The sequence below is a fragment of the Platichthys flesus genome, chromosome 2 (assembly GCF_949316205.1).
Source record: "Platichthys flesus chromosome 2, fPlaFle2.1, whole genome shotgun sequence".
Classification (NCBI taxonomy): Eukaryota; Metazoa; Chordata; class Actinopteri; order Pleuronectiformes; family Pleuronectidae; genus Platichthys; species Platichthys flesus.
The window spans coordinates 3,282,671-3,303,833 of NC_084946.1; the positions used below are offsets into that span (position 1 = coordinate 3,282,671).

The following is a 21,163-nucleotide window of genomic DNA, read 5'->3' on the forward strand; positions in this document are numbered from 1 at the left end:
GCGCATGCTATTTATTTTGGTTTACAACACAGAAATAAATAGTCACATTGACACATTGGTCAGACCAATGTGTCTTTTACTTAACAGTAATGCTGTGCTGTATGTTTGACTAGTAAATGATCCATTCCTTTACCTTTCTATCTGTTTATCCCATTCAGGGTGACAGCGGGCTGGAGCCTGTTGCAGCACGCACTGAGCAAGAGGCAGTTGCCACCTCGGACAGAATGTCTGTCACAGCGGAACACATGTAGGGCAACTTCGCACTCACACATACAGGAGTTTCCAGTTCAAAAGACTTGCCCGACTTTTAAGTGTGGGAGAAAAGTGAAGCACCAACTCACAGATCCAATGCCAGACTCATCTTAAGGCAGTTACACGAACCACTGAGCCAGCATGCCATCCACTTTACAATTAGTAGACAGAAGCTGTAGCAACATTTCTCATTCCCCACACTTTAGTCACTGGCTTTATAATGTCTGTTGTATCATAACAATTGATTTATAGGTGTTTTTGTCGCGTCTGTCCAGTTTCTAATCATCTTATCATTCATTGTTACCTCTGGAGTGTAGTGTACGCAGGAGTTCACTATTTTGTTCGCGTGCCAGATGAAAATTAAAAATATTTTTCGAGTCAAAAACGACCACGGGCTTGGTTGTATAACTATATTTGAGACTATAGTCTTCTAGACTATAGTCTCAAATATAGTTTATGGTCAAACTATAATGACAGAGTACCTATAGTTACCTCATCTCAACATGAGGCCGGTCAGTCCTGTTTAGTCATGTAACTGTTTTGGCCAATGCCCAGAATGCTAGCTTGTGCCTACCCATGGAGTATTAGAACATGTGTGAGCACGAGAAACAGAATGGTTACTGCAAAGTCATGTATTTAATATTGCTGGGGAACTGCTTATAGTGATCACTTTTGTCCCAGCCTAAAAGGACCACTATAAGCTATTGATTACTGTAACTGCATTGTGTAGCTTCTGCATGATAGTCAGATAGTCAGATAGATAAGGGAAAGGTTATACACACACACGCACACTGTGACTCTGCTAACTCCATTTGTATGCAACGATTCTGTCCCAAGCTTTTTGATCCATTATTAGTATTGAGAAAAAGTTAAGAGAAATTATTCTGTTCAGTTTATCTCTCATTTGAGGAAATCACATTTTTCATGAAAAATTATTTCAAGTACATTTAGTAAACTTTTTACTTTTTAAATGATCCACACAAAGAAACAGCTGTTCCCAGCTAAATCTATAAATAATGAAATTTCTAAATGAAATATGAAAGTATTCCGAATATAAATAATACAACGTCTTCTCTCTGTACAAATTGTGACTGCTCCCAAAGAGGACCTAGACACATCAGGTTCCATGTTTGTAAACCTTTGCTTGGGAAGATTCACTAGTTAATAGGAACCTCAAGTAGGGTCAGGTGTACACATGAACTCACTGCTCATTTCTCCATGGGGTCCACTCGTCGGATAATGCAGCCGCAAGGTATTCCTTTAAACCTTCAAAGAGTTCTACAAACTGAGCTGGATATAATGTGCTGAGGCATGAACATTTGTTGTTGACACGGCAAGACAATTTTTAGTTGTCTTTGAGTGAATGTGTCCATGAAGACTTCGCTCACAGGAGGTCTGATATACAAAGACGGGCCTTCTGAGAAAGGATGGAACTCATTAGAAAATAGCATAAAACCTCGGGAGAAGACCTGCAATTGATTATTAGATACCACAAACGGAGACAATGCCATATTGTAGCTTACAAATGACTGATGCTTGTACATTCAGGCAGATTGCACATTGCATTGTTCTGCACATTTTCAGCTGTTTGACTCCACACAACAATAACATTTTCAGCATTTAGTCCTATGCTCACAAAATCATTGGTTATGGGAAGTAGCTAAGGTATACAACAAAAAGGAAAATTTATCTGGTACAATAGCTGTTACTCATGTTTTAAAGAGATTTTAAAGGAATATGACACAACCAACAACAACAACCAGACATTGGTATTGACCTCAGAAAACTGTATTGCACTCTAACTGAACCAAAGTAAATTCTTCAACATGGTTCTGGGTGAAGGAGGACTCAATACCCAGACATGACAAGTAGGTGCAGTGAAAAGTATTAAATTTGAATAACAGGTTTACAGATGCTCCACTGACCAGGTAGGCAGACAAACATTCAAAATTCAAAAGACTTTAGGAACGGGGCATGAACCCGAAACATTCTAGGAACATTCGCAAGGACAGCAACCGATTTACGCCAATAATGTTCAGGACCATAAGGACAAAATCCTAATTCATCCAACTCCAAACGTCACACAACAGGGACTTGTGTTACTTTAGAACTTGACTCCAGTCGCTTTTGACTTGGTATTTGTAATTTTGACTTGTTTTATTTTTTAACCATAGAAGGGCGATTTCTAGTGCTATGTGACCATCCTTCTCTAAAATAAATATACTTTGGATTTAAGAATTATGTTGATGGCAGAAAAAGGAGAACATGGTATTTAAGATATGCGAGCACAAGAGCATGTGTGATAATTTTGTGTGCTATTTCTTACCAAAAAAAATTGTTAGTCGACTAAAATAATGCCTTGGACAAATAATTTAAATTTAGAATTAGCATTTCAGTCAAACCTTCCAAAAGTATTTTTGATGTTTCTATATAGGATAACAAAAGATGAAGGGCATTTATGTCTGACTCATTCAAATATTTTATAATCCATAAATGTGTAACTCCTTTCCTGATTGTGAATGTTTTTCTCAGGCCGCTCTTGGAAGAGATATCTTCATTTCAATGTGACTGCCTGTTTAAATAAAGATTAAATAAAAACTCTGGCATGTTGAGGTCTTCACCAACAGCCCCAATGGCTGTTGCCTTACTCGTGAGGCTGATTTGAAAAAATTGTCTGTTTGTTTTCTTTTGTTGGAGTTTAGATTTCTTATAATTTGTGGACATTATTTTAATACGGAGTGCATATCTTTTAGGTACTCATTTGTTATTATCCTTTATTAATTACATTTTATCAGATACAAAAAATATATTATATATTATTGGCATTAATTATTAGATGTAAACCCTGTTCTCCAGACATCAGCATTGAAAAACCCTAACTGGTAGCTTTAGCAACTTTCAAGTAGCTTTTGTATGTCAATTTAGGACTCTAAACCAAAAATACCATTAACATGATAGTCCCATTGGGCTTTGTGTTCCGTGTGATTCAGTTTATGTAGAGTGTGTTGATTACATTTCCAACACTTCTTGACTGAACACTACAGTGATTTCTCTGTAGTCAAGAACGTGTCCCAGCAGAGCAGCTCCCCTGTTGTGTTGTTCATGTGTGAAAGGAAAACTCTGGAGTTCATTCCTGGAAATGGCTTTATATGTCTAACAGATGGAGCACGTCTTTGGTTTATATCGGCATAACCAGATTGAATCAACCGTACAAAAGAGAAAAGTTAGAAAAAATATAGACATGTTTATTTGGTAAAAGCTTGAACAGACATTGGGAGAAAAGTTCATTGTGAAGTCCAAGGTGAATTATTTAAAGAAACAAATCTAATCACAGGGCTTAAACTTTGCAACTTTGTCACATGTTGCACCATTAATGACAAGTGGAAGATCAAGTTAACATGACGATAAAACATACACGTTAGTTCACTTGGAATCTGGGAAGTTTTGGCTGAATTCAACAGCCCTGGTGCTCCTTTTTGCTCAGACATTCCACGATGAGCCATCAGTAATTAGTTACCAAGCTTGTTATTACCTTGATTTTCCATAGAAGCAACAGGCAAAGATTTTTTAGACCCTTGAATCTAAAAGCCATCATGAGCAAAGCTGGTGTTAAATGAAACAGTAGAACCAGACACAATCAGACCAGTGAAAGGGTTTACTTTACCTCTTCTTTTGTTGATATGGTTGAAAACAAAATGTTTCGAGAAATATATTCGAGAGGATTTCATTTGCTTCAGTTTTTCTTACACATGTTTGTATTATCATATTAAAATAGCTTTACACAGTCATTGTAAACAGCTGTGATTTGCGTGCCGTTGGCTTTCAGCTCTATGAATACACCAAACACGTCAACAGGCCTGAACTGATTCACTGCAGATAAATCTCATTCAGCACTATTACACACATACACCTGTCAAGTCCAAAGGGTTTTATAAACACCTGATGGGTTGTGGACTGAAGATGAGCAATAGCTCTGGATTTATGTACAGAAATGTTCACATCCGCCCATTTCCTGTCCTGTGAGCTCCGGTCTCTCATCATAGCTGCTGACTCATCGCTAAACCCAGACTGAGAAAGGGGTCATGCCTCTCCAGCCAATGTCTGGGTGATCTGATTGGCAGCAGAGATCACCCTAATGGTATCTGGCTGCACGTGACCATAAATCACACACACAGGTGTTGTCAGGGAAGGATGGATAGTGTTACAGGCTGCAATTACTGAGGGAGAGTGAGTGTGGGAAGGCAGACACAACGAATGACAAATGTTTGGAAGCATGCGTGAGGCGAACGGAAGTCACGCAGTTTGGATGAAATAGCCGAAGGAGCTGCAGTTTTTGTGTCAACACTTGTGAGGCCAAGCAACAAAGACCTGATAAAACAGGATGGAGCTGGCACACAAGAAGAAAAGCTGTCCTGAGTGATCCGATCACAAGTGTTCAGCGCTAAGTACAGGTGTGAACGCACCCAAATGCATAAGATTGGATCCCACAGGGACAAGGTTAGGGACACATCATTTTGGCTGTGTGAACGCATGTGTCTCCTGGGCCACATATGATATCTGATCACATGCATCACAGAAGAGACATTCAGGATGCATTTTAATTTCAGGTGTGAACATACCTAACACTGAACACGAGAGATCAGATCACTCAGGAAGGATGTTCATACCCGATGTCTGAGATTTATCAGTTTGTTAACTAACAGTGAGTGCAGGACAAAAACTTTGTTACGTGTGAAGTGGTGCTTCATTAACACTTGTCTATGATTAAACCTTTGTTCAGCTAGGTTTTCTACTTTGGCATCATATATGCTGCCAAACAATGAGTTGTCATCTCGGTGGGCTATTTAGATATAAGCTAAAACAACATATCATTTATATATTTCTAATTTATTTTCATACGTGTCATACTTCCTATCGAGCCTGGTTACTTGTTGTTGGGCCTTTTTAAGTGTCATAATCCGCTGTATTAGTCATGTAATTTTTTATGAAAGTCATTCTGAATTAAATTTGGTTTCTGTCAGAAATTATGCAGCAGTTTTGTGATTTGTTCACTGACGTCTGTGGTTGATTTTGTCTCGTAGGAGCTGTTGTGAGGGACATTCCTGACACCTGAAATTTCAACTATAAGGCTGACTTGAGCAGTTTTTCCTTCTTGACCAGTTTTAACTACTCTCAGTAGAGTATGACATGAACACAGCAGAGTAACCCATTGACCTTTTGTAAAGAAAAAATATTTTTTCTCAGGGGTGAACAGCATTGCAGCTAAATCCAATACAGTTGAAGTAAATCGGACAACTTCTTTAAACGTAAAACAGAAAAACAGGAGAGAAAAAAAAAAAAGTTCCTCCATACTGCTCCTGTGGTGTCATCCAAGTGTCCACAAGCCCTGGCATTCAAATTTGAGTCGAAATGAGGTCATTTACACATGTTTAGGCTAAAAACAAGATCTAAATGTAGCCGTTTCAAGTCTTTTTTAAATGAAGGGGCTTACAAACACTTAGATGGCACGAGAGCAGTATGGAAGACTTGTTATGTGTTTTTTTCTGTAGTTTTATTACATCTGAAGAAGTGGTCCCATTTTTTTCAATTTTATTGGATTTGGCTGCAACACGGTTTACCCCTGTGTTTCGTGGACTCAAACACCTTACTCATCTCTCCATCGGCATATTGGTGAGTAGATAATGAGTGAATTTTTATTTTTCTGTGAACTATCCCTTTCACACGACAATTGATATCTCTGCCTACACAGCAGATTTTCTTGTGAAACATATAAATCAACAGCAAATAAGAATTCAAACGACATCAGTGTGTGTTCACATCTGCCCTAAAGCTCAATGATAAGCTTTCCTTCATCGTCACTACTGCTGGTGTCTTCTGAAGAGTCCTGGCAGCTCGGCACAGGCTTCACTCCAGCAGTCAGACTCTCGGCTGGTTCGTACCCTTGAAGCTGAGACGCCAATAAAAAAGACTGGTATTTGCTGGTCGTGTCAGTTCTCCCAGAGTTACTGCTGTGTGTTATGTACTCATGTGGTGCTTGATCCTCGGGGTCCAGCTCAGGCTCCTGGTATGTAAAAGGCTTTAATCGGGCCTCAGCATTATAACCCAGCATATTGGTGTTTGACGTTTGAGTGTTTCCCGTCCATCCAGCTGAGGCTTGACTGACTTGCTGGGATTGGGAGACTTGGCAGTGGTGTGTGGCGCATGAGGTTTTGATATCTGCCAAGAGACCTGAGGTTTTGTTGCTTCCTAATGTTACCTCAGTAGAATTGCTTACTGCTGTGCTGTTGTTACCTGCATGGTTTCCTTGCTCAACATATAGGGTCTGCTTTTCCTGGTGTGAAAATGTTGTTTGCTGAGTGACTTGTGAAACAGCATTTTGCGTCTCTTTGAATTGGGCCTGTGTTTTCATCGATTTACTTGAATTTGACTCGCATAAGGTCTGTGTTTGTTTGGTACAAGCGACGCTGCTTTCCCAGTGTTGTTGTGAGAGATACAAGTTGTTCACTTGCAGTGGGGGCTGTGGAGAATTGAGAAGGCTAGTCTCACTGCCGCTGGCTGGTAAATTAAGGTTATTTGACGTGCTCAGAGCTTGCTGAGGCCTCTGTAGAGGATACTCAGACATTCCTGAGTGCGTCTGGGAAAGATGCTGAAGATGCTCCTCAGATAGCCAAGAGTTTTTAAAGGAATCCACCTTGACCTCTGTGTCTTGTCCCTGTTAATAAAAGAAGAATATGAGAAGGAATATTACCATCACACATAACTATAATACAGTCAGTGTCCTCAAAACTTTGAAATCATGTGAAAGCAAGCGTTCCTCTTTGGCATATACTGTACTGACAGCTGCTGTAGTCCTGGTCTTGCTGATGTTTTAAATATGACCAAAAAGCTAATAAATCTTCATAATTGTGTGAGTGTGCACAGCAGTCCACATGTAAAATGACATGTTTGTTTTACGCAGCTCCTTTAAATATACAGGTTTAAAGCCTTCGATCTTATGGGAATATTCATTGTAATTTATGGTAATATTTTCAACTAGTCCTGCTGACACAGCTTAATGCTTTAGTTATTGGGCAATTACACATGATTTGTATATTTTAGTCCAGTGCCCCTTCTAAACCTGCCTGTTTTCTTGGCCTGTTCGGAATGGTTTATTGTCTTTAGTGAGTCTTCCTCAAACAGGCGTGCTATATACTCTCACTTTTTATTGTTTGTGTGCTGGACGTTGTGCGCAGAGATTTTTATGAACATTCTATGATGCAAAGGGAAGTTTGAAATCTTTGTGTTCATCCTTAACTGGTTTATCTGCAATGAAGATTTTATATATATGTATATATAAAATCTCTCTCTCTCTCTCTCTCTCTCTCTCTCTCTCTCTCTCTCTCTCTCTCTCTCTCTCTCTCTCGCTATATATATACTTTTGACTGATTTACTGAGCTGCTGGTATTTTTTCATACATTGCATGTCTGCTATTTCAGAGGTATGTTAGGCAGTCTACACAAAAACTTATATTCTATGATTAAGCTCAATATAAGGCATAACAGCCACAAAATGATTGTTGTGCCTTTACTTTATCAGCACAGTGACTTCCTAATCACAATCTCACAATGGAAGCAAAAGGATTGAACTCTGTACCCTCTCATCAGTGTTGTAATAAATGTCACAGTTTGAGGCTATTTAAACCTGAATGACTGTTTTCACAGCCAATGAGAAGCTTTGAAGATTTTTTCAGAAAAAAACTGCTCACAATGTCATGGTATTGACTTAACAAGTGTTGATTATATGTACAACTGTATAGCTACAAGCCCTTTCTCTCTCACAATTTTTACTTCCAAGCCTTATCCACTGCCATTACAGTTAACAGTGCAGGGTAAAGCTTTTTTACATTTGGTCAGTAAACAGTACATATTTATACTCCACTCTCACCACAGAATAATGGGCCAAAAGCTTTACAATTATTGTTGGGTCAAATTTCTCCTAAAGTAAGTAGCAATTTTCTCTCGGGCGAGGTTCAGTATCAGGGTCTAAAGGTTTTGAGTTCAATCCCACCACTTTTCCAAACAAATCTGCCAAAAGCAAGCAACATTCTTCCTTGCACAGGGCAGTTTTGTTATTTGTTAAATTCTGATAAGCTGGTGGATTGGAAACAACCTCCATCTTCAACGAGACTGTGCGGCTACCACAGATGTATGAAGTCTGTCCCTAAGTGATTTCCAAGGGAGGAAATCTTTCTACTCAGACACATGTTTTTAAACTTTTATATATTTTCATACATAACAATAAATAACATGTTGCTCAAAGACATTGCTGCTTATGTCTGTTCTTTTTCACCGACATAAAATAAGCTGTTTAATCCTTATTTTCTTGCAACAGCTGTTGGAGGGGGCTCCTTCCCTACTTGGAGAGTAACCTCTTTCCCGTGATCCACTTTTAAGTTTCCCTTCCTTCAACTTTTAACTTTAACATATTGCAACTAACCTATGAATTATTACACTCAATTATATCTGCTAAAAGCTTTAGTTGAATGACTTAGCGTCTAAAGGGATGGTTTGTCCAGCAGGCTCATCATCACTTTTCTGTGGAAAACACTTTTTCTATTTTACATCTGACTCATGAAATATAATTTCTTGTGTGGTTTGACTCATCTTAGGGATCATGTATTAAAGATGCTGTGGGGTGTTTACAACAAACCCCAAAAAATCTGGCAATGGTTTCTGACAAGGAAACCGTTTCAAGGTCCGATATTTGTGTCTCAAGCAGCAGCCAGGTTCTTGCCATTTTAAGAACTATGCCCCTTTAAGGCCTAATTATAGTCCTGCGACTGCAACCGTGGAAGGCCACGCAGCTGCATCGACGGACTCGTTTTGGTTTATACTTCCCTTACGTGCTGCGCGTGTTGCAACGCAATTCACTTGCAGAACCATAGGCGGAGTAACGTTTTTTTCAAAGACAAAACACACAAAGAAGAGACGTCTTCTTCTTCGTCGACTGTTTATTTAGATCGCCACTCCGGCTCCTCATAGCCTATTTCTGACGGACATATCGGCCAGTCAGTGACGGGTTATACTAGTGGTCATACTTTCGGATCTCTTCTGCCAAGTGCTCTTCTATTTGGTCCATATTCGTTATTCTAAATCTTCCGTGATTTCCGCATATTGTAGGGCATGAAACCGGAAACTAGACTCCGGACGGGATGTAGTAAGCAGACCAATGACAAGCCTTGCGGGCTGCGTGAGGCTTGTGTGGCTTTGTCGTGTAGTTAGAAAAATTGTCGGACGCACGCAAGCCGCCAGAGGGCTCGAAAGGGGCATGTTGCGTGTCTTGTGTGCATGCGTGCGTGCATGCAACCCGACTATAATTTGGCCTTTAAAGCAGCTCCCAAGGCTTGTGATTGGTCTGCTTACTACATCCCGTAGGAGCTGCTGGACATTGAAGAGCAACTTCTTATAATTAGTCATCAGGAAAAGCGACTGTTGTCCGTTGTTTCTGCCTGTATTATGGGGCATGAAACCGGAAATGCAGGGATGTAGAGCAGACCAATCACAGCCTTGCGGGCTGAGTGAGCTTGCAGAGCTTTGCTGTACATTTTAGAAAAATGGGGCGACGCCAGTAAGCACGTAAGAAGGGATAAGTCACTGCATGAATGTATGAGAATAAGTCAAACAAAGAGTCACCCTGACTCGTATCCCAACCCCCCATTGAGAGGGGGGTTGGGATACGAGTCAGGGTGAATTCTTTGATGATTATGTTGTTTGCCTCCTTCATTGGAATGCAAAGGAGTTGCCAGTGGACAAGAATTTAGGAAATTAGTTATCAGGTTTAACCAGGATTTGATTTTGACATACCAGTGCAGAGGTAGACCTGGTTGGCAGGTGGCGGCTGTGCTACTGTGTTTTGAATGCATGAAGTGATAGTTCACTCAAAAAGGAAAATTCATTCATTATCTAATCACCACTTTTGGAGTTTCAGTGGTAAACAGTGTTGCAGCCAAAGCAAATAAAATTGAAGTAAATATTGTTGTTTTACTTTTGAATAAGCGGTCACCAGTTAATTAAATTATTTTGGATTTGACTGCAACGCCGTTTACACCTGGAACTTCAAAAGTGTTTTGTGGATTCAATCACTTCTGCCACCTCTCACTTGGCACAGTGGTGTCATTATGCCATCTCTTTAATAGTTGGAAATTGGATTCCTCAGGGCAAAGTAAGTGTCCTCAATTTCAATAATATGTGTAAACCTAAGTTTGACAATTTACTTACTGGGTGAGTAATTTTTAGTGATCATAACCCCTTGTGGGGAAGCCAAGAAAATGTTGTTGTGATTGAGGAACTCATTTAGAAACACAAAGATTGTGCTAAGACCTATGATAATGTGGTAGATAAAGCAGTCATGTCGATATCGATGTAAGAACCCATTTCAAGCTAAAGAAGACGCAAAAAGGAAATGTCAATGGCATTTTGTGGGACACTATGTCTGGATACCTGTCGGTTAGATATGGTCCAGAATCCACAAAATGATTGACAGGTTGTCAAAACACGAAATTCATTTCTAAGACATGACAAGAAAAGGATTGTAGATCAGCATGTCTAGAGTGCCTTAGAAAAGTGAGGAAGTCTGAAAGGAAAAAAAATGGAAATGACTATGTAGGAAACAACTAATTCTTCAAACATTTAGATAATAGAGATAATAGAGATAAGAGATGAGAGATATTTGAAACTTAATCTGTATATATATTCATATTATATGAAAAGTAACTGAATTAATTTTGAACTATTGCTTAAACTTTTTCTGAATTGGAAGAAGTACTGTTGATTCCAATTGCCGTTTTAGACCAGAATAGGAGCAAAGCTGTTAATGAGGAAGAGTTAAAAAATGGTTATTCTTGGTTGAAAAAAAAGCATATGTGTCTCTATGTGGAGGGAGGCACGCGTATATGCTTATAAAACTTCATGATGGTACAATGTTTCACGGTATAAAAGATCACATGAGGTGAAGGTTGTTTTTCTTTCTGAAACTATTGAAAGTGTTGCAACACCCCCAGGCTCAGTGGTTAGTCTAGTACTCTGAAAAGTCACGACAATTACAATAATTGTTTTTTCATGAGGACAGATAGGAGTGGATTTAGGATTTCCAAGTCTACAAGTATTCATTGGTAGAGCAGTGTTAGAGTTTCTGCACTCGGACTATATTAAAAAATCCTTATCTCCAGAGACCAGCATTATGATTTACAGTGTGCAATTTGCTGTGAATTCATTGGATAAAGCATCAGTTTGTCTGTCGGATTTTCAAGCCCCCTGACCCAGGACCCTTGAGTGCAGCACGTTCATAAATGCTGATTGCATGTGCTGTAGTTGTTTTCATCTGGATGGGGAGAATTATTTCAGTTCTTAGCACCTTTGAACCCCATGGATGCCATAAACACTTCGTTGTGTCCTGTTTACCTTAGGGAGGAAGGAGGAGGCCTCCTGGAGCTCTTACCAACAGACTGACTGTCTTTTTGTCATGACAGCTAACCATTAGCACACTGACAGGTGCTGTGAGACAGGACCACTAGGGCTTTAACCTTTGACACTTGCCTATGACACAAAGCATCTGCCTTTACAATAACACATTGACTGACTGACAGACGAACTGGGCAAACAGTGTTGAATTCAGACATGTGGTGCAATGTTTTTAACAGAGAGAGCTCAGAAAGGAGAAGTCTCACCACTGACACACCGCAGGTCCAGAGTCGTTCACTCTTCAACGTGTGTGCATAGTTAATACTAGATCCATTTTTCACAAGCCACAAATCTTCTGAATATTCTGACACTGAAATAGCATTTCGCATGCAGTTTGAGAAGTTTTTCTGTCTGAGTAACACGATGCAAGATCTGAACACATGCTTTTTTCTCTTCTCTCTGTAAGTTCTGGCCTGGTTTCACTGCAGTGCTGCCAACAATGTTTCCAACCAGAAAAACAGAAAATGTAAAGAGGCTATGAATCAAAAAATAAAAATTAAATAAAACTTTCAGTTAAACTCTTTACAATGCTATTGACTGAAAATGTATTCAAATGTTTTCAAGGGGAAAAAAAGACAATTATTATCAACCTGACATGATCCTGTACAGGGACATAGATTACATTTTTATTGTATCCATTGTGATGAATTTTTTTATAATTTTGACATGAGCAAGCAATAACTCAACCTGACCAGTGCACACAGGAAGTTTATACCATTTAGTGCCACTGAGAGAGCATGTGTCATTTATATACTGTATATATATATATATATGCGTATCTGCACTGGCATTAAGGGCATGGGGCCACAGATTACTGTACTACATTACTGTATTCAGAGGTTATTGGTCTTTGTCAGAGATGCTGAAGAGCATTACTTGGCTATAACACTCTCTTACACATAACAACACACCAGAGGGCCTCTCGTTGCAGAGCCACTAGCTCAGCTCAACCCAGGTATTCACACAGTGACTCTCTCATAGGACTTGACTGTCTGTCCATATTACCGGACCGTGGTCAGTCAGCCCACTGTGTCTCAATTCAGGGACTGCATCCTTCGGAGGACACTGTCTACCTGGCCCACGAAGAAGATGGTCTTCATAGACTGCAAAGGCTGAAATGAAATGAGACAGTCTGGTCAACTGCAGCTTTCTGGGATCGCCGCCACAAGCTCAAGCTGAAGTTTGACACAACGAGAGAGTTTTAATGCCCCTTTTTACATTTATACTGTTATCTGTTCTGTTGAGTTGTAGTGTGATACTGAAGCAGTGGACATTTAATCTTTTCTCAGTGCCATTAGCTCTCAAAAGTTGGGGGGTAGAACTGGGCCGGGAACCATTTGATGGCAGCATTTGAAGGGGCATTCCAAATGGGACAATCTAGTCGGGATGTTGTGAGGCAAACGGTTTTCAAATGCAGAATTGTGACACAGCTTACATAGCCACACATTCTTGCACGCACTGCTACCTTCCTCTTAATTTTCTTAATATGCTGGAAGAGAGGCAGTCAGCAGATGTGCAGTTACACTGTTACAGTTAAAAAGCCAGATAAACAGATATGTCGAATAAACACGAAGAACAATGAAGAAGTTCAATCTCACCTCTAACTCTGTCATGTTTGGTAAAGCTGTGTATCTGCAGTTTGCCTCTTTGTTGGCCAACTCTCCAGGGACCGTGTCTGCCTTGATTCTTCCGTTCCTATCCTCCCTCATCACTCCTCCACCGCTCTGCCCATCTATTCCTTGGTGGGTTGTCTCTCTGGACTCTTGGTTCAGGTTTGGCCTCCGGTCTGCGCAGTCAGACTGTCCAGGTATACCTACATGTCCCCATTTCTGTGGCTCCTTCTGGACTTCACGTTCCCCCAGGCAGTCTCCCTCCAGAATCCCTAGGGGAATCAAAACAAATAAAAAGCACACATTATCTTTGGGATGGTGAGTCCACTATCTTATATGTCAGTTTTAATTTGCCTGAAAACTAAAGCAGGGGAGAGAGGACTCTCGCTAAAGGTTTTCTAAAAGTGACTTCAACAATGCTGTCATGGTCAAGTAGCAAAACTCAGCACTAACCTGGCAGAACTAATGATAATCTGCTGATCCGATAATTCAGGAAATTTGACTTTACGGTTAGTGTGTCTGATCTCCAGTGTGAGTGACAAGTCTTTAAAGGACAACTAGAAACTGTTCATACCTGGTTGTTGGTTGAATTAAGTGGACAGACACATTGAGATCTGATATCTCCGACAATATTTAGAAGGGATTTTGGCCACATACGGGAACACACAGTCTCCCTCTCTCATGCCAGCACCTTAGGTTGTTGTTTCAGTTTAGCCAGGAGGCAGTAGATGGATGTCTTTAAGTGGCAGTCTTTTTTCCTGTGCTACCCAACATGACCTTTTTTATCTCTGTTGTTGTCAGTAATCCTCAGCTCCTTTAAATTACAGAGTGAACTGCTGTTTTGTGCCTTGATGGGGATCAAATGACAATTACAAATGCTGCAGGACCTTTCTCTGTGAAGGCCTGGGAGGCAGCTCACATGTTATCATAACAAGGAAAATCAGGGTAAAATTGTATTAAGGCCACATTGATCTTGAAACTTCTTATTTTATTTCACCAAAGTGAGGTTTGAAGTAATATGCCTTTTAAATATTTTGTCTATGTTTTAACCCTGAGAATTTAAGTTCTTTGACAAACACCTAGACTGTGATGCTGTGATACTCAGAGTTTAAGACGAGGGCTTCACTCTACAAACCAGTTATCATTTACCACCATCTAGTGGTGGAATTGGGTTTCTGTTTTGAAATCTTGCTCTGATGGAAAGTTGTTAATGAGAGCAACACCGCATTTAAGTGTACAAATAAACTGCCTTCTCTTAAAATGAAGGGACTATTTGGAACTATATATAATAATCAATTCCCACTGAAACCAACATTTTCCTCAACCTACACACACACACACACACACACACACACACACACACACTCACACACACACACACACACATAAGTATAGACAAACATTCACCTGGTAATATTGCCTCATCAGCACCTTCATCTTCTTTTGGTACTTTTTGGTTAGATGTAAAACTGCATGACAATAAAGTTGAATCTAATCTGGGGTGGGATCGCCTTTCCTAACGCTATTACCCCTTCACCCTCATTGTCCTTCAGATCCTAAACAATATACATGATTTAAATGATTAAAATAGTAACATATACCTGCAGTAGGGCTCTGAATACTTGAGAGCACAGCTGGGGTGTCTTTGGTTCTCTCCACGTGGATGTTAGAGGACTCTGAAGTAAACAGTTTTTGTGAGTGGGCTAAGCTGATTACATCCTGTGAATCACAGAGAGTCTTTTCCGGTAAAGTGACAGAATTGTCTGAAGGTCCCACCCTGTCACAGCCTGTGTTTTCATGTTGAGATGGATCCACCGTCTCTGATATTGTAGGATCTGAAGGTTTGTTGCAGCAGATGGATGCATGTGGGTTCAACTTTCTTGGAGATTTGCAATTATTGATAGAAAACGGAAACAATGACCCAGAGAGTTCATCAGAACTGGCCTTATCAAACCTAACATGCATAGAGCAGTGTGTTTCTCCACTTTCTAGCCTGTTGCTTCTGTATGCAGAGGCTTCACACTTGGTTTTCATAATGCTTACTTCACATGAGGCTCCTTGATTTTTTGTTTTATGGTGTATGTCTTTGACCAGTAGTGCGCTTTTTCTATTCTGATTTACTGAATTGGGAGAAAGACCAGAGAGTTTTTGCAAGACCAGTCCACCTTGACTGACCCTGCTGCCAAGGAAAGGTTGCTCTTCAGGAAAGGAGTTCAGAGAAAAGGCACGTTCCTCCTCTGAAGGTTGGTGTCTTCCTGACCGTACAGCAGCAGTTGATATCACATCACTCGCAAAGCTCAGAGTCTCCGTGGCCATGTTTACATGACTGCATTTGTGTGGGTGTAATGTCAAGCCTGGAGCTTCAGGGGGCTTAGATTCAGCTGATAGTGTAGCCTGTCTGGAATTCCTGTGTTCAGTCATGTGGGCACTCAGTGGAGGTTTTATTCTCTCCACATTAAGTGTGGATAAAGATTCATTTAGGTCCAACTCCTTTTGATATCCCTGCAGTCGATGGTCCTTTCCCTCATAACCTCTTTCCGTGATTGCAGAGCTTTTAGCGTTATTCTGGATCACTTTTGCGGCCTGTGCTTGCATGTCACGTCTCTGTGAGAGGCTGCTGTCCTCATGACGCTCAATCTGCGGTTCAATGAGAGCCAGCTGCTCGTCGGATATGATCTGGAGGCAGATCTGGAGATCTGCTGTGTGAACATGAAACACATTCTGACCTGCTGGTTGTACCTGGTCAAACGGAACGATGTGACATGGTACCTTTGGGGTGTTTGTGCCAGTAAATGCTCTATTTACAAAGTTCGACTGGTCTGATTCAGGCAAGAACTGTAAGTGTGACAGTGGACGGTTAGAGTTAATTGGACACTGTGGGATAGTTGTACTGGAAGTAGCAGATGTCTGGCGGTTTTCTGTGCTTATGGAGGGTAAAGCAGGTGCAACAGGTGAGGGTAACTGCCAAGATGCAGATTTCGATGGCTGTATCAATGTGCTGCATAATCCTTCCTGATAATCATGAAGGCAGGCTGTGGTTATTGTGGTTCCTGCAAATTGCCTGTGCACCACAGGGAGACTAGATGTCATATTCTCATTGAATCTTGATGTTTCAGCTTGACAAAATGTTGCAGCTGTGCAAGGCAAAAAAAGCTGGGGTTGTGTGGAATTAAGAGCATTCGTCTTTTTGGAATCACCAGTTTGCATCAACGCTGACGTGACAGGATCACTTAATTTGAGTTCAGGAGCTGTGACTGAAGGTGAGGTTTGCTCAGTTTTAGAAGAGGATGTAGGAGAGGTGAAGGTGCAGCTAGCAGTTACTGTCGGTTTATCCACAACATGCAGTGAAGTTTTTGAATCATGATCCCCAGCGTTAGGCAACTTGAGCTGGTACTTGGGCAGGAAGCTGGTCTTGACAGCTGAGGGGAGGGAAGTGGGAGGCAGGGTGCTAACCGATTGTGCATTTGCATTGATTATGCATGGTGAGAAGAGATTTCCTTTGAGTTGAGTGTGTTTTTGTTTTTTTTGGAGGTTGACATAACTGAGGTGTGCATCCTGCCGAAGTGCACTGCCAGTCACAGAGGGAGGGGGGTAACTCAGTGTGTTCTGGGCGGTCTCCATCTCAAGCTGGCAAATTGAATCATCAGCCGTTCTCTGCTTCTTTCTATCAGAGGGAACATGGGCTCCACAGAGCTCAGAGATGGAATCAGTGTGTTTTTCTTTAAGCCCAGCCCCTGTGCTGCTCATGCTGTCTGCTTGGTGGCTAACCACTGAGGGTAATGGCAGTATTGACAAAGACAGGTTTCTCCGGATTGGAGTCTTGACAGAGCTGCACGGTGAATAAAGCTGGGTCGTTCTTACATTAACATCCACAGTAGAGCTGAGAGACGTCTTGGCAGGAGAGCAGCCTGGATGGCACACTGTTGGCCTGCTGCTTGGGATGTTTATCGCTGAGCCTGTCGTGACTGTCTCCTTATGAGCTGATGAAAGCTTTTTTTGTGGTGCCTGAAGAGCCTCATGATCTGCGTTCATACATTTCCTACCTTTGGCAACACTCCTATCACCATCTTTCTCTGTGCTGTGGTAGAGCTTCTTAAATGTCCCTCCCCCGTACATGTACCACTTGTCGTAGGCAAACTTCTGAGCTTTCTTCCTCCGGAACTTTCTGTTGCTTGGCTCTCCACAAATGTCCCCGTCGCAGCTGAGACTGCCGGTGCTCGCCTCCTCCACAGATGAACTCATAAATAGACCGCCTGTTGCGTGGTTGCAGTCTACGGCTGTTTGTCTGACCAGTGGCCGGTGGGTGGATGACTGTTGGTTCACAGGCTTTATGGCAAAACCTGCTTGGTTGATCTGGCCTGAGCTTCCCCTGTAAACCAGTGATTCATAATTGCTCTGATAGGAAGAGGCTGAGCTGCTCCTCTCAGGCTGCAGGAGCGTGACGCTGAAGGGGAGAGAGTTGCTGCGGGTTAATGGGCCATGCTCCATGCTGGTTGACTGCTGAGTGGGCACAGAGCTGTACAGTCCAGGCTTCCTGTTTCTTTGCAACCCAACATTCGGAGTCCTACTGATCTTCATGTCAAAGTGAAAGGAGTCCTTGTACGTGTAGGGCAAAGGAAGGTCGATGCTACCCTGCTTTGAAAGAACAGTCTTCCGAGGCCTTACATTCTCCAGCTGTTTGTCCTCCACTACAGCTGTATTCTCCGAAATCAGCTTAGATATGCGCTCCTCCAGTGTCTTCTGCTCCTGCTCCCTTGCACCTCGGTCTGGTTCTGAAGACGTGTTTTTGTTTGTTGTTTCCTCAAGATGCTCTTTAGTAGATTCAGATAGAGAATCCAGACTGTGGCCATGTAAAACACTACCAGGGCTTGGGTAGTGGTCACTGCTCTCGCTGAAACCTGAGTCTGTGCTCTCGTGATTCTGTGATTTCCCTCTGGATACTGACCTCTCCCACTGCTTGGAGAACACAGTGGCCTTTTGTCTCTGAAGTGGAAGATGTCGACCATCAGTCGAAGGAGATTGTTCATTTTCAACTCTCAGGTTCTCCTCTACTTTTCTTACCTTTGCACTTTCATTTGAATCTTTTTTATGACTTGCAGGTGCCAAGTCTCTCTGCTCACAGATGTAGCCCTGGGTTGTTACAGAGAAGATCTCTGTAGTATTGGCTGTACAAGTAATCTCAGCAGCAGGTAGCATGGCATCCTTCTCCATGCTGCCCGTCTTCTCACTGTGCTCATCCATAGACAGACTGGAGGAATGAGTCTCTCTTGAGCTGGACATGCTGTCTAGGCTGCCCAGGCTGCTCTGCTCTGACTCGGATGAGAGGCGGGCATGTGCCTGAGTACGTTTATGCTTGTAGAGGTTGCTCTGAGTCTTAAAAGAAACTCCGCAAGTGGTGCAGGGGTAGGGCCGCTCCCCTGTGTGGCAGCGGAGATGTTTCTCCAGCACACTGGGCTTCATACAGTCCCGTCCGCAGTGAGTACACACATGCTTTCCTGCTGATTTGGGTCTGGCTGTAGGAGCAGCAGCTGCTGGACTCAGCCCTGGCGAAGAATGCAGCCCACCGGCAATGTGGAGTGTCAGGAAGCTTAGGTTCTCCTTGGAGTAGAGCGGCGGCATGGCCAGATGGAGCGTGGCTGGTTCCCGTGCAGCAGCAGGAAGCTGTGGGAAAGGCTGCGCTGGTGGAGCAGGCACTGTGTGGATGTAAACAGCCGTCAGCGGCGCCTGGACATCCATCCTTTTCTCTGTCTGCGCTGCAGCTGAGCTGATGTGCACTGGAGCGCATACTGGCTTGCCAGTCTCCATGGTAACACTGCTGCTGTCGTGATGTACCAGTGCCAGGTCTCTAATTACCTGTAAGATAAGAGTTTTCATTAGACTCAGCTTTTCTCAGAACTGGTAGATCTGTGTATCTGAGCAGAGATGTTTGGCTTTAATTCTAAAAGGAGAAATTAGACTTAGTTCCTGAAGAATATTTTGTTATTGCAACATTGGAACAGAGAAAAACAGATAATGAATATTGATACGTACTTTTAGAACAGATGGCCAATCAAGGAATTAATCCAGTCTGGTTTTTGCATGCTGATAAAATCCAGAGGGATGCATTTTTCCACAACAGCACGAAAACAAAAACACATCTAGATCTGAGTTATAATGGTGTGATGAGTAACAATACCCATGGCTACCAAGCAAAGAGACCAGTAGCATCAATTGAATCTCTGCTTTTCATTTAAGGAGCAGGTGGCGTAGGGACACAACTCTGAGGATAGGTTTTGTATGCAGGCAGTGGAGATAGATTAGACAAAAACATGGAGAGAAATGTAAGGAGAGAAGCAGGGGGTGATGTAGGAGAGTGACTCACACCAGAATAGAGCTGAGGGAGGGAGATCAGATATCTCATATCAGAGGCTTTATCTTTCCAAATGAAACGTGTCTGCTGACATTAGCTCCTGCCTCTGTCCCCAGTCTGCACCAATTACATGGCACAACCCTTGATTCACCGTAGCATGTAGCAGCTTTGTCTCGTGACAGATCGTCATATTTATGCAGAATCAAGGCGTGAAACCAACTACATGAACTGAACAACCTTATCTTAGGGTGAGCAATCTTCATTTTCTTATGCTGTGATGCTGCCTCTACATGTATGATGAATTTGCATAATTCAGCCTCAAAGTCACCGATGGCACGGAGCATAATCTTTGTGAGCTGTACAGCAGGAGCACGCCCACGTTAGACAGTGTCTGTGGTGCTCTTATACCCAGGAAAGTTTGCTCCTATTCAAGTTCAGTTCTCGATGAGAACGAGAAGCACCGTGTCAGAGCATTTCAGTCTTTATTTTAACATTATTTACTCTCCAGATCCGCCCTCCTACTGAAATGTGCTTTCACTTCCTTATAGCTATGTAAATATGTCATGTTGGTTTACATGATGGGACGCCATGGACCATGTAATGCAGAGCTTTAGGGACCTTTTCACCTACAAGCACTTCAAAATGGTGAGTCTTGTATTAAATGGGTTCAAAAATAATTTAAACTGCACTGGAATACATCTGCTTATTGTACAATGGAAAAGACATTTTAGATTCTCCGTTTTCTTGCAGCACTGTCTCAAATTAAAATCTCTGTCTTGTTTTATTTTATCTACTCTATTCAACTCATTTCCATTAGTTGATCTGACTTTTTAAGGGTGCCTTTGAAAAGAGGAAATAATCTGTTGCCATCACAAAGTGTTGTTATGATTAACATTACAAGAAACCAGAACATGCTGTAACTAGGCCGAAAGTCAAGGGCAGATGGTTAAATAGATATTAAAATCACTTACCGTCTTGCTTTTGACTGGAATCAGTTACAATTATCCAGCTTAGACAGTCTTGTACCTGAGCAGCCCCATCTTCAGAGTTCCTGCTGTGTTTAATCTGTTCCGTCATCTAGGCCGCACGGCTCTCTCCCATCTGATATTCTCACACAGCTCTTTTGACATGAACTGTCACAAGGAAGCTGAACAAATGCAAATGAGAGAAAAGATGCACTATGAAAGTGGTGAGGCAAAGAGGAGGAGAGTGAGGGAAGGAGAAGGGCTGGCTGGGTGGCTGATGGGGGTGGTGGCTGTGAGACAAAGACTTCCGGAGGACAAGTTGAAAACACAGAGTGATCTGGAGGAGTGGAAGAGACCAGAGGCCCTGAGCACAGATGAAAGGATTGAAGACACACACACACATACACACATACACAGTGCTGTGCAGAAGTTAAAGTGGTTGTTGTTTGAGGAAGTGCAGTGACAGAGGCAGGCTTACCTTCAACAGTC

The 21,163-nt window shown here is 41.9% G+C and overlaps 1 protein-coding gene across 2 annotated transcripts; it reads right to left on the reverse strand.

The window, feature by feature from the left end:
• Window positions 1–3,471: 3,471 nt before the first annotated feature.
• znf831 (zinc finger protein 831) lies at window positions 3,472–20,905 on the reverse strand. 2 transcript variants are annotated; one of them, XM_062394608.1, is made up of 4 exons: window positions 20,681–20,902; window positions 14,962–19,213; window positions 13,349–13,632; window positions 3,472–6,964 (listed from the first exon to the last, which is right to left on the reverse strand). In XM_062394608.1, the coding sequence occupies exons 2-4, from the start codon at window positions 19,163–19,165 to the stop codon at window positions 6,077–6,079; spliced, it is 5,376 nt and encodes a 1,791-aa protein (XP_062250592.1). In that variant the 5' UTR covers window positions 19,166–19,213; window positions 20,681–20,902; the 3' UTR covers window positions 3,472–6,076. The 2 variants fall into 2 exon arrangements, with proteins under 2 accessions (XP_062250592.1, XP_062250593.1); XM_062394609.1 differs by lacking the exon at window positions 3,472–6,964 and adding an exon at window positions 9,949–12,862 and having other exon boundaries at window positions 20,681–20,905.
• Window positions 20,906–21,163: the final 258 nt, after the last annotated feature.